This window comes from Alexandromys fortis, unplaced genomic scaffold, assembly GCF_014885135.2.
Source record: "Alexandromys fortis isolate MF-2015 unplaced genomic scaffold, M_Fortis_MF-2015_v1.1 scaffold_80, whole genome shotgun sequence".
In the NCBI taxonomy this organism is placed as follows: domain Eukaryota; kingdom Metazoa; phylum Chordata; class Mammalia; order Rodentia; family Cricetidae; genus Alexandromys; species Alexandromys fortis.
Genome location: NW_026068174.1, coordinates 4,876,276 through 4,890,605, shown reverse-complemented (window position 1 = coordinate 4,890,605; position 14,330 = coordinate 4,876,276). Strand labels below are relative to the sequence as shown.

General features: G+C 49.3%; 2 protein-coding genes across 4 annotated transcripts in view; both read left to right on the top strand.

Annotated features, from left to right (window-relative positions):
- The first annotated feature begins 3,127 nt into the window (after nt 1–3,127).
- Rab34 (RAB34, member RAS oncogene family) lies at nt 3,128–6,844 on the top strand. 2 transcript variants are annotated; one of them, XM_050128930.1, is made up of 11 exons: nt 3,128–3,250; nt 3,932–4,135; nt 4,336–4,427; nt 4,999–5,064; nt 5,152–5,253; nt 5,340–5,404; nt 5,536–5,587; nt 5,866–5,947; nt 6,033–6,123; nt 6,242–6,349; nt 6,436–6,844. In XM_050128930.1, exons 2-11 carry the CDS (start codon nt 4,082–4,084, stop codon nt 6,501–6,503), a joined length of 780 nt encoding a protein of 259 aa, XP_049984887.1. In that variant the 5' UTR covers nt 3,128–3,250; nt 3,932–4,081; the 3' UTR covers nt 6,504–6,844. The 2 variants fall into 2 exon arrangements, with proteins under 2 accessions (XP_049984887.1, XP_049984886.1); XM_050128929.1 differs by having other exon boundaries at nt 4,996–5,064.
- Nucleotides 6,845–10,339: 3,495 nt separating this feature from the next.
- The window catches only part of Proca1 (protein interacting with cyclin A1), a 15,794-nt gene continuing 11,803 nt past the window's right edge, over nt 10,340–14,330 (top strand). For both annotated transcript variants that reach the window (XM_050128645.1, XM_050128643.1), the window contains exon 1: nt 10,340–10,742. In XM_050128645.1, coding sequence (XP_049984602.1) covers nt 10,652–10,742 — 91 coding nt within the window. In that variant the 5' untranslated portion in view covers nt 10,340–10,651. The remainder of the gene's footprint in view (nt 10,743–14,330) is intronic.

Genomic DNA, 14,330 nt, shown 5'->3' with positions numbered 1-14,330 from the left:
AAAAAAAAAAAAAAAAAAAAAAAAAAAAAGAATTGTGTGAAAAGAATTGTGTGTGTGTGTGTTTCCTACTTATTTTATTTTATCATGTGCATTGATGTTTTACCATGGATGTCAGGTCCCCTGGAACTGGAATTACAGACAGTTGTGAGCTGTCATGTGGGAGCTGGGAATTGAACCCAGGTCCTTTGAAAGAGCAGCCAGTTCTCTTAACATCTATACCACCTCTCTAGCCCTAAAAAGAATTTTTATGTTTTTTTTAAATATTTATTTATTATGTATACAATATTCTGTCTGCATGTATGGCTGCAGACCAGAAGAGGGCACCAGACCTCATTACAGATGGTTGTGAGCCACCATGTGGTTGCTGGGAATTGAACTCAGGACCTTTGGAAGAGCAGACAACGCTCTTAACCTCTGAGCCATCTCTCCAGCCCTAAAAAGAATTTTTAAACTGAATGTGGATTGTACATGTCTTTAGTTCCAGTATTTCAAGTCCAGTCTAGCTAGTCTGCATAGCAAGTTCCAGGGCAATCAGAGCTATATAGAGAGATCTGCCTCAAGAGAATAAAAAGAAAAAGAAAGCATTTAAATCTAATTTGTAGCTTGCTGTGGTGGCACACACTTTAATTGCAGCACCAGGAGGAGAGGCAGGCAGAGCTCTGTGAGTTCAAGGTCAGCCTGCTCTACATCGCAATTTGCAAGCCAGATATATATATGTCGTGATACCCTATCAAAAATAATTAATAAATAAATAGGGGCCGGAGAGATAACTCAGTGGTTAAGAGCACTGGTTATTTTTCCAGAAGACCCGGGTTCAATTCTCAGCACCCATGTGGCAGTTCACAGCTGTCTGTAACTCCAGTTCCAGGGGATCTGACACCTTCACACCACTGCACATGAGATAAAGTTAAATAAATTGATAAAAATTATAAATAAATAGATGATAGTTAGATCTAGATAGGTTGAAGCCCTTCGTCGTAGGCCACCCCTGTAATCCCAGCACTCTTGAGACAAAAGACTGACCCAAAGTCAAGGCTAGCCTGTTCTACTAGTAAGTTCCAGACCAGCCAGCACTACACCTAGTGAGGCTGTCACAACCATAATCAGCACAAATAGACTGCAACGTGACCGACTGTAGAGGAGACACAAAGCTGGATGGTGTGAAAACAGGATTTTCTCTAACTTCTCCACATGACATCTGTGTGAAATCGAGGTTCCAGGGATAGATGTGGTTTAGTTATCACCACAGTGATTGAGTGGCCGATTAAAAGATGGAGCTCAAAACAGCCACCCAAACACACACACACACACACATAACTTCTCCACATGACATCTGTGTGAAATCGAGGTTCCAGGGATAGATGTGGTTTAGTTATCACCACAGTGATTGAGTGGCCGATTAAAAGATGGAGCTCAAAACAGCCACCCAAACACACACACACACACACTTCTCCAAACAATTTTTTGTGTAATTTTTAAAGATTTTATTTGCGGGTGGTGGTGGCACTTATTTATCCCAGGTGGTTCAGGCCTTTAATCCAGCACTGGAAGGCAGAGCAGGTGGATCTCTGTGAGTTCTAGGACAGTCAGTACTACACAGAGAAACATTATCTAGATCGGGTGGTGGTGGCGCACGCCTTTAATCCCTGCCCTCTGGTGGCAAAGGCAGGTGGATCTCTGTGAGTTCAAGGCTAGCCTGGTATACAGGGTGAGTTTCAGGACAGCCGGAGTTGTTATAACCCTGTCTTGTAAAAACAAACAAACAAAAACAAAAATCCCCAAAGAACGTCACGCACCACTAACTGTTGAATCTTCCTACACCCCTTAATATTTAAATCAATTTTATTTTATGTGCATGAATGTTTTGCCTGCATGCATCCATGCCTGGTGCCAGAAGAGAGCAGCAGAGTGTACAATCCCCTGGAACTGGGGTTACTGTGATGTGAGCTGCCGTGTGTGTGTGTGGTGTGTGTGTGTGTGTGTGTGTGTGTGTGTGTGTGTGTGTGTGTGTGAGTGCTGGGAACAGAACCCCTGCTCTCCCCTCTGCAAGAGCCACCCGTGTTCTTAATCCTTAAGCTTTTGTTTTTTGTAGATCAGGATGACCTCGAACTCAAAGAACTCCACCTGCCACTGCCTCCCAGTGCTGGGATTAAAAGTGTGTGCCACCACACCTGGCCTTCTCTTTTCCTCCCCCTACCCTCAACCCCCCCACGCCCATGAGACAGGGTTTCTCTGTGTGGCTTTAGAGCCTGTCATAGAACTCACAGAAATATGTCTGCTTCTGCCTCCTGAGTGCTGAGATTAAAGGCCTGTGCCACTACTGACCTTTTTTTTTTCTTTTTAAATAAAAATCTTACTCTGTAACCCAGAACCCAGTGTCATGAGTGTTGGAATTGCAGGTGTGAGCCACCTAGATTTCAGTATATTCCCAAAGGAGTTCTAGCCACAGCTGAAACAGCATATGTTTCTCTAGGACAGTGATTTTCAGCTTTCTGAAGGCTGCGACCCTTTATTACAGTTCCTCATGTTGTGGTGACCCCAACCATAAAATTATTTTCGATGCTACTTCATAACTGTAATTTTGCTAGTTATGATTAGTAATGTAAATATTTGTGTTTTCCTATGATCTTAGATTATTAGATATTGGATTAGACCCACAGGTTGAAACCATCACTCTAGGATAACCTAGTTTTTCCTGTGAATAATTTCCTGGTCCTCGCCTTGGAACTAGTTGTTCCTTTCTAGGCCTGTATTCCATTCATCTTCGCATCTTTAAATTTAGCCTCAGACATAATAGTTTGTGTGTGTGTGTGTGTGTGTGTAAAAAGTAAAAGTTGTTCTGGTTTTGACAGTTCTAATCTGGGGAGAAAAAGGTGAACACCCGTATTAGAAAGGGACTCCTGGAGTCCCGGAATGGTGACTATTCTAGAAGACGAAATTCTAGTCAACCTAACATTTCCTCATCCTCTACCGTAGGAGATTCGACGGAAAGACAACAGATCTGAGATGTCTGGTCCTTGGTGGATACTTTGTTCCGATCTTGGCAGCCCCTGAAGGCCCTTGGTCCCACCTCTCAGGGCAGAAGGGCAAGCAGGGGCAGACTCTATGAGTCATGCTCTAGGCCTAGAGTCGTGGAGGGTAAGCGCCGCCTCTGCTTGGGCCCCTTCTCTCCCCCTTTTCCCCTCGGTGGCTCTGGGTCTTGCCAGATGCTGCGCTACATTCACCGGTTCCCCATCACCAGTTCCGCTGGGTAAGGGGTCCCAAGGAAGATGCAGCCCCAACAGGGAGATGAAGGGGAGAGAGGTTTAGAGAATCCCAGTCTGAAAAGGCTCCAATCTGGGTGGAGGCAGTCTTGGTGTGGGGTAAGGAATCTGGCCCGCGAGCTAGAGCCCGGGCAGCGCGCAGGAGAGAGGAGGGGGTTGGCGAGGGCCGCCACTAGGGCGGCTGCAAGCCCCGGAGCGGCTGGGTGCGGGGCAGGGGGCGGCCCTTCTCCAGGAATTTCCGGGGATCGTGTTACATCGTTCGCGAAGTGGGAACCGAGTGGGACGGCAGGCCTCGCCGCGGGTCCAGGGCCCTCGCCCCCTCCTCTCACCGTTGGCGGGCGTCGGCAGCGCCGCCCCTGCGCGCACTGATTCGGGGTGGCGGGGCGGCCCCGCGCCCCCGGGCCGCTCTGTTATGGTAGAGCCATCCCAGCCCCGAGTTGTCGTCGGGTCTCCTCGGCCCCGGGTTATCGTAGGAGCTATTAGACCCCGTGTCATTGTAGGGTCCGCGAGGGTCCGGGCTCCCCAGGACGCGACTCCCCGCTCACAGCTAGTGGCCGAGGGGTCTCCCCGCCCCCGAGTGGTCTTCGGAACGCCCCGGGCTCGGGTGATTGTGGGCTCTCCCAGACCCGGGGTGATCGTCTCATCCCCTTGGCCCGCGGTGGTCGTAGCGTCTCCGAGGCCGATGGCTCCAGCAGGCTCCCCGTGGCCCCGGGTGATTGTCGGTACCCCGCGGCCGCGGGTGATCGTCGGGTCCCCACGGACCAGGGCGGATCAGGCTTCCGCGCCTTCCCGGGGAGCCCCGCAAGGCCGCAGACAAGATGAACATTCTGGCGCCCGTGCGGAGGGACCGCGTCCTGGCGGAGCTGCCCCAGGTAGGCACCAGGGCCACGTCGGGCCTCTGGCTGTAGCGGAGTGTGGGCGGGGAGAGGTGGCACCCGAGCAGTTGGATTGGGCCCTGCCCCATCGCCCAGCAAGGCCCGCTGTTTCTGGGTGGTCCGCTTCCCACCCCACCCCCCACCCCTGGCTGCTTGGCTGCGGGACAAAAGCCCCATTCTCACTATGTCCCTCTCAGTGCCTGAGGAAGGAGGCCGCTTTGCACGTGCGCAAAGACTTTCATCCCCGCGTCACTTGCGCCTGCCAGGAGCACCGGACAGGCACCGTGGGGTGAGTTAGGAACACCCCTAACTCAAAAAAAAAAAAATACTCAAGAAACTTTGAAGGCATTCGAATGGAGGCTACATGGTTATGCCTCAGCTCTGAAGTTCTCCTCTTTCCTCCGAACGAGGTTGTTGCAAGCCTGTGAAGAAGGCATCCATCATGGGGAGGTTATGCACATACAGCCTCTAGGCTGGAGCTGTGTGCAGCTCAGAGGAAGAGAAAGAGCACTTGTGTAACGTGTGTAAAACCCTGGGCCAAAAAAAAAAAAAAACCAAAAAAACAAAACAAAACAACAACAAAAAAAAAACACCCTGGGCCATCTCAACCCCTCCTAGCCGCCTCCCCCCAACACACATACCCCAGAGAAAGAGAGGCGTGAATGTCCCTAATGTTAAACACTGCTCCCCAGCACATACGTCTGTCCAGGACCTCCCAGGCTTCCAGGGAAGCCTGCTGTCCATGGTAACAACGTAATTTTCTGCTTAGGTACAACTAAGCCCCAGTCAGAGTATTACAACTGTCTAGAGTGAAAAGTTGATGTTCACTTTCTCTGTCCATCTACTCCTCTGTCCAGCAGATTTAAAATATCCAAGGTCATCGTTGTGGGAGACCTGTCTGTGGGGAAGACCTGTCTCATTAATAGGTAAAGGGATTCTGGAGCGCGGCTGGGCAAGGTAGGATCAGTCTCTACGAGGTGGGCAGTGCTACAGGCTACTCGGTGCCTCCCCAGGTTCTGCAAAGACACTTTCGATAAAAATTACAAGGCCACCATTGGAGTGGATTTTGAGATGGAACGGTTTGAAGTGTTGGGTGTCCCCTTCAGTCTCCAACTGTGAGTGTCCCCTCCACCCCTTCCAGCTAGCCTGTCACCCGGTTCTGTACACCCTATTGTCTCAGTTCTACTCTCCTTTCTTGCAGTTGGGACACTGCTGGGCAGGAGAGGTTCAAATGCATCGCTTCCACCTATTACCGAGGAGCTCAAGGTATGGGCTCGGCCCCGTGATGCGGGCCGTCTAAGCGCATCAAGCTTCTAAGTAGACGGAGTGGGTAAGGGAAGTGAGCCACAGGCGTCTGTCAGTCTGCCAGCTTGCAGCTGTGTCTGTCCCTCTTCCAGCCATCATCATTGTCTTCAACCTGAATGATGTGGCATCCCTGGAACATACCAAGTATGTAAGGATGCCCAGCACACGGTGGGGAAATCCAGCAAGGGCTTAGAAAAGATGGTCAGAAAGAGGGTGTATCTAAGAGCTGTGTCTCTAGCTGAGCAGTGGGGCGCTTGCCAGCAACGCATGGGAAATTGGGATCAATCCTCTGAATGATGGAGGTGGGGGGGGGGTGCAAAGGAAAAAGAAAAAAACAGAGCTGGTAACTGGACAAGGGAAGGATGGTGGATGGGGCCTGTCAGGCTCACTCATTCCTTACAGCTGTCCACTTTCTGTGGCAGGCAGTGGCTCGCTGACGCGCTCAAGGAGAATGACCCTTCCAACGTGCTTCTCTTCCTTGTGGGTTCCAAGAAGGACCTGAGTGTGAGTGTGCCAGTGGGAGAACGCCCCAGCTTGGTGAGGTGATCCACTCCCACCCCCCCATCTGATGCTGATTTTATTCTCCCAGACGCCTGCTCAATATTCCCTAATGGAGAAGGATGCCCTCAAGGTGGCCCAAGAGATGAAGGCTGAGTATTGGGCAGTGTCCTCCCTCACTGGTGAGTTGGGGTCCCCAACCTCCTGCTGTGTGTGCCCACCCACCCACCTCTCACCCCTACATCTACAGCTGGGTCCATCTTGTTTCCCCTAAGCACCCGTTTCTGCTCCCCATGTCAGGTGAGAATGTCCGGGAATTCTTCTTCCGCGTGGCAGCATTGACCTTCGAGGCCAATGTTGTGGCTGAGCTGGAGAAATCTGGGGCTCGGCGCATTGGGGATGTTGTTCGTAAGTGTTTCCCCAGTTGAAGGTGGCAGGCCAAGAGCAGGGGGAGGGAATGAACCTCCAGTGCCTGTTTTTCCCACCTTTTCCAGGCATCAACAGTGACGACAAAAACCTCTACCTAACTGCCAGCAAGAAAAAGGCCACGTGTTGTCCCTAAAGAGAGGACTGTCCAGAAACTGCCCATTCCTGGGGGACTGTGCCACCCCAACTGCTTCTGAACTCAACCCCTGGACGTTTGCACTGACTTTTTCCAGACCAAAGAGCCGCCCCTTAAAGGCAGTGCCCCCAGAGGGTAACTGGGACCATGCTAGTCACTTCCTGCCCCCAGGTACCATGCCAAAGACTGGATGACCCCCTATTCCTCTGGGGCTCTCCAGGGTGCCTGATGGGGGTCAGCGTTGCTGCTTTTGCTCAGCCTCCTGAGCCCTTTATGGATGATGATGCTCAACAATTGCAGCCTTGTACTGTGCCTTATGCATTAAAATCTCTTAGAACGTTTTCTGGGCTGGGTTTCTTTCCAGGGGCTAATAGCTGTACTGATTCTGGAACTGGAGCCCCTGTGGGGATTCTGTCTATTCTTGCTCCCAACACAGGGCTCACACTGGCTAAAACCTCAGAGACCAGGCTTTGGAGGACTGACTGTATCCTCTCAGTCCTCATCGGGAGAAAATCTGAATGACTACCCTTTTTTCTTCCTTCCTTCCTCTCTGTCTCCCTCTCTCTTTGAGGCAGGGTCTCTTGTAGCCAGCCTGACCTAGAAATTACTCTGTATCTGTGAACTGTGTGACAGTGTCCCTAGGTCCATTTGTCCCAGATAGGAAACTGATGACAGACTAAGGATATGTATCCTCTAAGTCCATCGTGGTGAACCAGTGAATTTTATTCAGGTGACTTGCAGGAGCATGGGTGAGCATCTTCTTCCAGGAGCAGAACTGGCTCAAGCCAAACTGCATCCCCCACAGCTACCCCAGTATGAGTGCAGCTTATGAAGCCTGGAGTCTACAGTCTTCAGGCAGCTGAACAGGTTGGAGGGGCTTTCTTCCAGCCAGTTCAGCTTGTCTAAGAGTGTCTCTCCAGCAGTCCTGACTGCTTAAATATGCTTGGGGAAGGAGGAGCCTAGTTTAGCTGCTCAATTTCAGGGACTTCCTGAAGCCTTTGAGTTCTTTACTTCCTGAGTTTAAGGAACCTTCCTGCAGAATATCCTATGTCTTTTAAGGGGTTTCCCTCTAAGACGGAAGGGTTTTGGTTTGTTTGTTTTACTTTTTTGATTTTTCGAGACAGGGTTTCTCTGTGTGTAGCTCTGTGTGTGGCTGTCCTGGAACTTGCTCTGTAGACCAGGCTGGCCTCGACTCACAGAGATCTGTCTGCCTCCCAAGGCTAGGATTAAAGATGTGCCCCATCACCACCCAGCTAAAATGGAGGATTTTATGTCAAATAAAATTGCTACATAACACTTCTCCCCTTCCTTGGGCTCTTAAGCCCTTTCTGCCCCCCTTTCATAATGGTCCCTGAGCCTTGGAGGAAGTGATATGGAAATATGACTATGGTCAATTAACTCCAGTGGGATGCTGATGTCTTTTATTTATTCCCATCTTTCAGAGCACAGCTGGTAATAAGTCTTGACAATATTTCTTCTGCTGTAAAACACAAGCGAGGAAAATGCAGAAAATGACAGTCATAAATGTTGGGAAGCAGCTTAGCTGGGACACCATTCTCACCAAAGCAATAGCTGTTGGCTGGGCGGTGGTGGTGCACGCCTTTAATCCCAGCACTCGGGAGGCAGAGGCAAGCGGATCTCTGTGAGTTCAAGGCCAGCCTGGTCTACAAGAGCTAGTTCCAGGACAGGCGCCAAAGCTACAGAGAAACCCTGTCTCGAAAAACCAAACAAAACAAAAAAACAGCTGTTGATTTTCACGGGGGCTATGACTTCTCTGGCCATGGGTTTTATCTAAGGCCCACATTAAATGTGAAGTTTACATTTTGGAGCAGACTTGACATAAATCCAATCATAAAATGTTTTATTCATACCTGCTATCCACTGCTGCACTAGCTGACACAGCATGCTTGCTTTCCCCATGAAACATGCAGAATTCACAGCTGAGTAGGACTTTAGGCCATGATTCGCCCCAGCAACCTCTATGGCACTTTACGGTACTACAAGAGCTAGACCACCGGTAGGGGGCGGTTATTTATTTATTTATTTATTTATTTATTTATTTATTTATTTTGGCTCAGTCCTAGACTTATTTCTCCTAGTTCTGTAACCAACACATGGGACATCAGTAACAACAGGGTCTTTCTGTTCAGTTTTGGAATGTCACTGGCAGCAATGGACATAGTCCTATTGTCTTAGAGGTTTTTTGGGTCTCCCTGGTCAACAACTCCTGTGGAGGTAATCTACCCCTAGCTCTAGGGCTTTACATTTATTTATTTTTGAGACAGGTTTTCATGGTTAACCCCATGTGACTGGACCTCAGATATCTACCTGCGTCTGCCTCTCGATTAAAGGCACAATGGCACATGCCATCTTACCTGGCCTTGTCCCTGCTTTTCTTTTTCTTTTTTCTTGTATTATTATTATTTTTTAAAACATTTATTTATTTATTTATTATGTATACAATGTGTGTATGTCTGCAGGCCAGAAGAGGGCACCAGACCTCATTCCAGATGGTTGTGAGCCACCATGTGGTTGCTGGGAATTGAACTCAGGACCTTTGGAAGAGCAGGCAATGCTCTTAACCACTGAGCCATCTCTCCAGCCCTATTATTTTTTTTTTTTTTTGAGACAGGGTTTCTCTGTAGCTTTGGAGCCTGTCCTCTTGTAGCCCAGGCTGGTCTCGAACTCACAGAGATTCACCTGCCTCTGCATCCATCCCAAGTGCTGGGATTAAAGGTGTGCGCCATCACCGTCCAGCTATATTATTATTATTGTATTATAGTTTAGGTCTTTCTATATAACCCTGGCTGTCCTAGAACTCACTATGAAAACCAGGCTGTCCTCAAACGCAGATCTGCCTGCAAGTGTTTGGATTAAAGGTGAGCACCAGGGCTAGAGAGATGGCTCTGTGGTAAAGAGCAATGACTACTCTTTTAGAGGACCAGGGTTCAATTCCCAGCACCCAAATGGCAGCTTGCAAACTTCTGTAACTCCAGGATCCAACACCCTCACAAAGACTAGCATGCTTGCAAAACACCAATGCACACAAAAACAAACAAACAAACGAATAAACGAGCAGATAAAGGCGAGCACACCACTGCCCAGCTGTTCTCTGCTGTTTGAGGCACACATATTCTGGTTTGGGGAGCTGCTTGGAGGGAAACTGATATGTGCTGTGTGGAATGTCTGCAAAGTAGCTCTCATTCATTCATTCTGTCTTGTGTCTATTTTCCGCCTCTGTTCCCACAGCTCTGGGGTCCTCTTTGTACAGAGCCGGTTAATTCAGCGCGCATGCGAGAAGCCACCTCAGTACTGGAGTGCTCCCAGGGGCCTGAGTGTGGAGTCCCACGACCTGCATGTGTGGGTGCACCTTGTTAAAATTGTTCTGTGTATTGTGTGTAGACTTTTGGCATCGCTGTGTGTGATGTATAAGTGTGCACGCTGTGTTTGAGGGTGTAAAGGGTGTGTACTGGGACGAAGTTACCATGACTGTAGGCCACCTTACTGTCTGAATAGAAAAATGAGCTGTATGGAACCTAGGACATAGTGAGCTTTGGGACTGGGAGAAACCTGAAGGGTGGAACGGGTGGATGGGTCTAGTGGTCTGGGAGTGTGGGGAGGTATCGTACGTACTAGAAGAGATTTGGGTCTTCAAGCAGACCCAAATCCAGGACATCCTCAACGCCACGTTCAAGAAGACTGCTCTCTGAACTGTCAGGGCGGACCTCTTGGACGTCCCGGCCTCCGAAGGCGGCACAGGTCCACAAGTGCAAAGGCGCTTGAGATTGGAATGGGCGGGGCGTACCTACTGGGGGCGGGGTTTCGGTAGGGTTTTTCTAGAAGCAGGGACCAGCAAGGAGCTAGGTATGCGATTGAGTGCTCAGTTTGTAAGGCAAAAGCTGGTATTGGCGTTGAGGGCGTGACGAAGGGTCCTGGAAGGAGCTTGAGATCCCGGATGTAGAACACGCCTGACGCTTAGACCCGGGCTGGAAGACAGGGAGGGGGGAGGCGGGCTGGGAGCTGGGCAAGCATGAGGCGGAGCTAGGGGCTGGACTGGAGTTTACAGCTGGGCCGAGGGCTCCACTAAGCTGAGATTCAACGTTGAACTCTGCGAGGTAGAGTCCTGTGGAAGAACTAGGCTGACAGCGATGTGGGTCAGGACGACACTAACGATTAAAAGATGGACTGAGGAAAAGAGTGACTGCAAAACTGACATTTGGGACGAGAGCGAGAGCACCGGTAAAGGGGCGGGGCGGAAGGCTGGGGTGGGGCTGGGCGGGGCTCTGGGAGATCGCTTGCCTTGACCTGAAGCAAAGCTCCCGAGTCAAAGCTTAACTGTTGAGCATCAGGTTGCCCGCCGCTGACCTAGCCTGCTGCCCCAGAGGTGGGAGGCTCTGACAAGAACCCACCCATCCAGCCGGGGCTGGGCGATCGGTTCCATTGACCTTGAGGGCAGGAAAGAGTCCGAGGGTTCCACGAGTGACATCATAATCACCTCCAAGATGGGTCCCTGAGCCTAGGAGACATTTCCCGGAAGACTCACTGCCCCTCTCTTGCAGCCTCCTCTTGGGTTTCTTGTTTCATCCTTCCCACTGTCTCCTTTTGGCTGCTATGGTGCCCATTCTCTGGTCCTTAAAGGAGGGGAGGGGCTTCGCAGGACAAAGAGGACCTCTACAAATGAGCATCCAAATGAGTGAGTTTGAGTTAGACCCTTGCTACCTGTTCCAAGGAAGAGACCACAGCTTTTCTCTTCCTTTCAAACCATTACCCGTCCTCATTCTGTTGCAGGAGATCTGAAATACTGCCTTGGTCACTGCTCCCCTCTCTCCTCTGTAGACAAAGGGGGCCGGGCGGTGGTGGCGCACGTCTTTAATCCCAGCACTCGGGAGGCAGAGGCAGGCGGATCTCTGTGAGTTCGAGGCCAGCCTGGACTACAAGAGCTAGTTCCAGGACAGGAACCAAAAGCTACGGAGAAACCCTGTCTCGAAAATCAAAAAAAAAAAAAAAAAAAAAAAAAAAAAAAGACAAAGGGGTAGGCTGCCTTCCTAAATCCTCTTTTCCTCCCAAACAGCTGATGCTGTCAGCATCTATTAAGGGTATTAGTGGGATATGAACAAGCTTCAATCCCACACAAATCCTGTTCGCAGTGACAGGAGGAAGGAAAACCAACAGTTTGATCCTGACCTAGAGGCAGGCCCTTACTGGAATGACTTTAGGATTCAAAATAAATAGGGGAGGCTGTGGATCATGATTAACAAAAAAATCAGAAGTGAGGAATTAGCCATGCTAGGGATTAAACACAAGTGTTTTAGGGGATGATGATTTAAGACTCAGTTCTAGAGCTTGTGTGTTTCCTTAGCTAACAGAGCACACAGGCTAAGAAACCGAGAAGACCTGGGCTTTACTTGTGCATCTGCTGTCTATTACCTTCCATCCTAGGCTGGTCACTTCGCCTCTCTTGGTCTGGGTCCCTTGCTATGCAATTTTTAGTCACACTTTAAAGATTTATTTATTATGTATACAGTGCTCTGGCTGCATGTATCCCTGTTAGCCAGAAGAGGGCGCTAGATCTCACTACAGATGGTTGTGAGCCACCATGTGGTTGCTGGGAATTGAACCTCTGGAAGAGTGGCCAGTGCTCTCAACCTCTGAGCCATCTTTCCAGCCCCCTAAGTCTAGCACTGTAAAAGTGTACATCCTGGGAAACTATCTCCCCCAGAAAAATTCCCAGGAGAGCTGAGGGCTGGAGTTGTAGGTAAGGATGCTTGCTTAGCTTGTGTGAAACCCCGGATCTGATCCCCAGAGACTTCCCCTACTTTTTCCACAACACAGCCCTAGTCAAAGTAAGTAAATAAATAAAGTGAGCAGGGAGGGTTCTGCTAGTAACTCCAGTTCTTGGGACAGGAGAAATACCATAAATTCAAGGGCAGCCCGAGCAATGTGGGGAATTCTGGGCCAGCCTGTGCTGCCCTTTCTAAATGTCACTCCTCTTCTATTCTGTCCCTCTTCCTCCTACCCCTGTGTGAAATAGGTCTATGTGAAATGATCCCAAAGATAAATGTATAAAAAGATAAAACATAGTACCCGAGTTGAGCTAGAAACAGACTCTAGTGCCTCTTTGTGGCTCAAATAGTGAATTTATGTATTCCAGTAGAAGACTGAATACATACACTCAGTCAACCAACAAAGACTGAGCTATTTCTGGATACAGAGGCAGATGAAATACGGTTATTATTCTTTTTTTTATATTTATTTATTATGTATACAATATTCTGTCTGTATGCCTGCAGGCCAGAAGAGGGCACCAGACCTCATTACAGATGGTTGTGAGCCACCATGTGGTTGTCGGGAGTTGAACTCAGGACCTTTGGAAGAGCAGGCAATGCTCTTAACCACTGAGCCATCTCTCCAGCCCCACGGTTATTATTCTTAAGGAGTAAATACAGGAATTTCTTTCTTAGAACTATGGTAGCAGGTCAGAGGGCACATAAAACACACATACAATTAATTCCACTTGGACAGTATTGGTGTTTGAGACAAGGTGTAGCCCAGGTTAGCCCTCCTGCCTCAGCCTACCAAGTTCTTGGATTACAAATGTGGGCCATTATGAGCAACAACATTTTCCCACTGAGCTGAGCAGGTAGCACGTGGGAGAGTGGCAGGGGAGAAGGAATGGCAAAGTGAGGGATGGGAGAAACTGTCCATGAGGGGAGAACTGGGTCCTACTGGCATGATAAAAAGTCCACACTTCATTGTGAAGGACGGAAGCCAGGCCTGGTGGCACATGCCCATGATTCCAGCACATGACAGGAAGAAGAAGAGAAGCCAGTTGGTACTCTTTAAAACTCAGCTTGGCTGTATGGCGAGGACTGAAGGAAGGCAGTGAGGACCACAGCTGGGGAGATCAGGAGGGAAGCTATGGCTGCATCTTAGGTCAGAGATGGTGGAGTTTAAGCTTGGTTTTGTGGCTCAAGCCTTTAATCCCAGCACATAGGAGGCAGAGGTAAGCAAGTCAGGCCAGCCTGGCCTGCACAGCGAGACTCTGCCTCAAAAACAACAAACAAGCAGAAAGATGATAGGGGTCTAAGCGAAGGCACAGGAAGGTGCAGGGGTAGACAGATACGGCATGGAAGTGCAAGGGTTATCCCTTGATTTCTAGCAGAAATGTCTGGTGCTTTCTGAAAAGGGTTAACTACGGGAAACACACAGGGGGCAGGAAGATGATTGGCAGGCTGGGGGGGGGTCACAATTTCTTTTTGTTGCTGTATTTTGAGACAGGGTTTCTCTGTGTATTCTTGGTTGTCCTGGAATTCACTCTGTAGACCAGGCTGGCCTCGAACTGACAGAGATTCACCTGCCTCTGCATCCCAAGTGCTGGGATTAAAGGCGTGCACCACCACCACCCGGCTAATTTTCTTTTTAATTTTTCTGTTTTATGTGCAGGAGTATTTTGCCTGCATGTATGTCTGTGCAGTGCCTCTGCAGTTCACTCCTTTTTTTTTTTTTTTGAGACAGGATTTCTCTGTAGCTCTAGAGCTTTGGAGCTCTGTCCTGGAATTAACTCTGTATATCAGGCTGGCCTCAAATATACAGAGATCCACCTGTCTCTGCCTCCCGAGTGCTGGGGTTAAAGGCATGTGCCACCATTGTCCGGCAAGTCCACTCCTTTTTTTTTTTTTAAATATGTTTATTTATTACATATACAGTGTTCTGCTTGCATGTATACTTGCAGGCCAGAAGAGGGCACCAGATCTCATTACAGATGGTTGTGAGCCACCATGTGGTTGCTGGGAATTGAACTCAGGACCTCTGGAACATCAGGCAGTG

What these genes read in the sequence shown, in the direction of transcription:
- Rab34 (XM_050128929.1), top strand. Translation starts at nt 4,082, where the DNA reads ATGAACATTCTGGCGCCCGTGCGGAGGGACCGCGTCCTGGCGGAGCTG. An exon ending in CACCGGACAGGCACCGTGGG is followed by an intron (nt 4,428 to 4,995) that starts GTGAGTTAGGAA and finishes TCCTCTGTCCAG; the next exon opens with CAGATTTAAAATATCCAAGG. An exon ending in GCATCCCTGGAACATACCAA is followed by an intron (nt 5,588 to 5,865) that starts GTATGTAAGGAT and finishes TTTCTGTGGCAG; the next exon opens with GCAGTGGCTCGCTGACGCGC.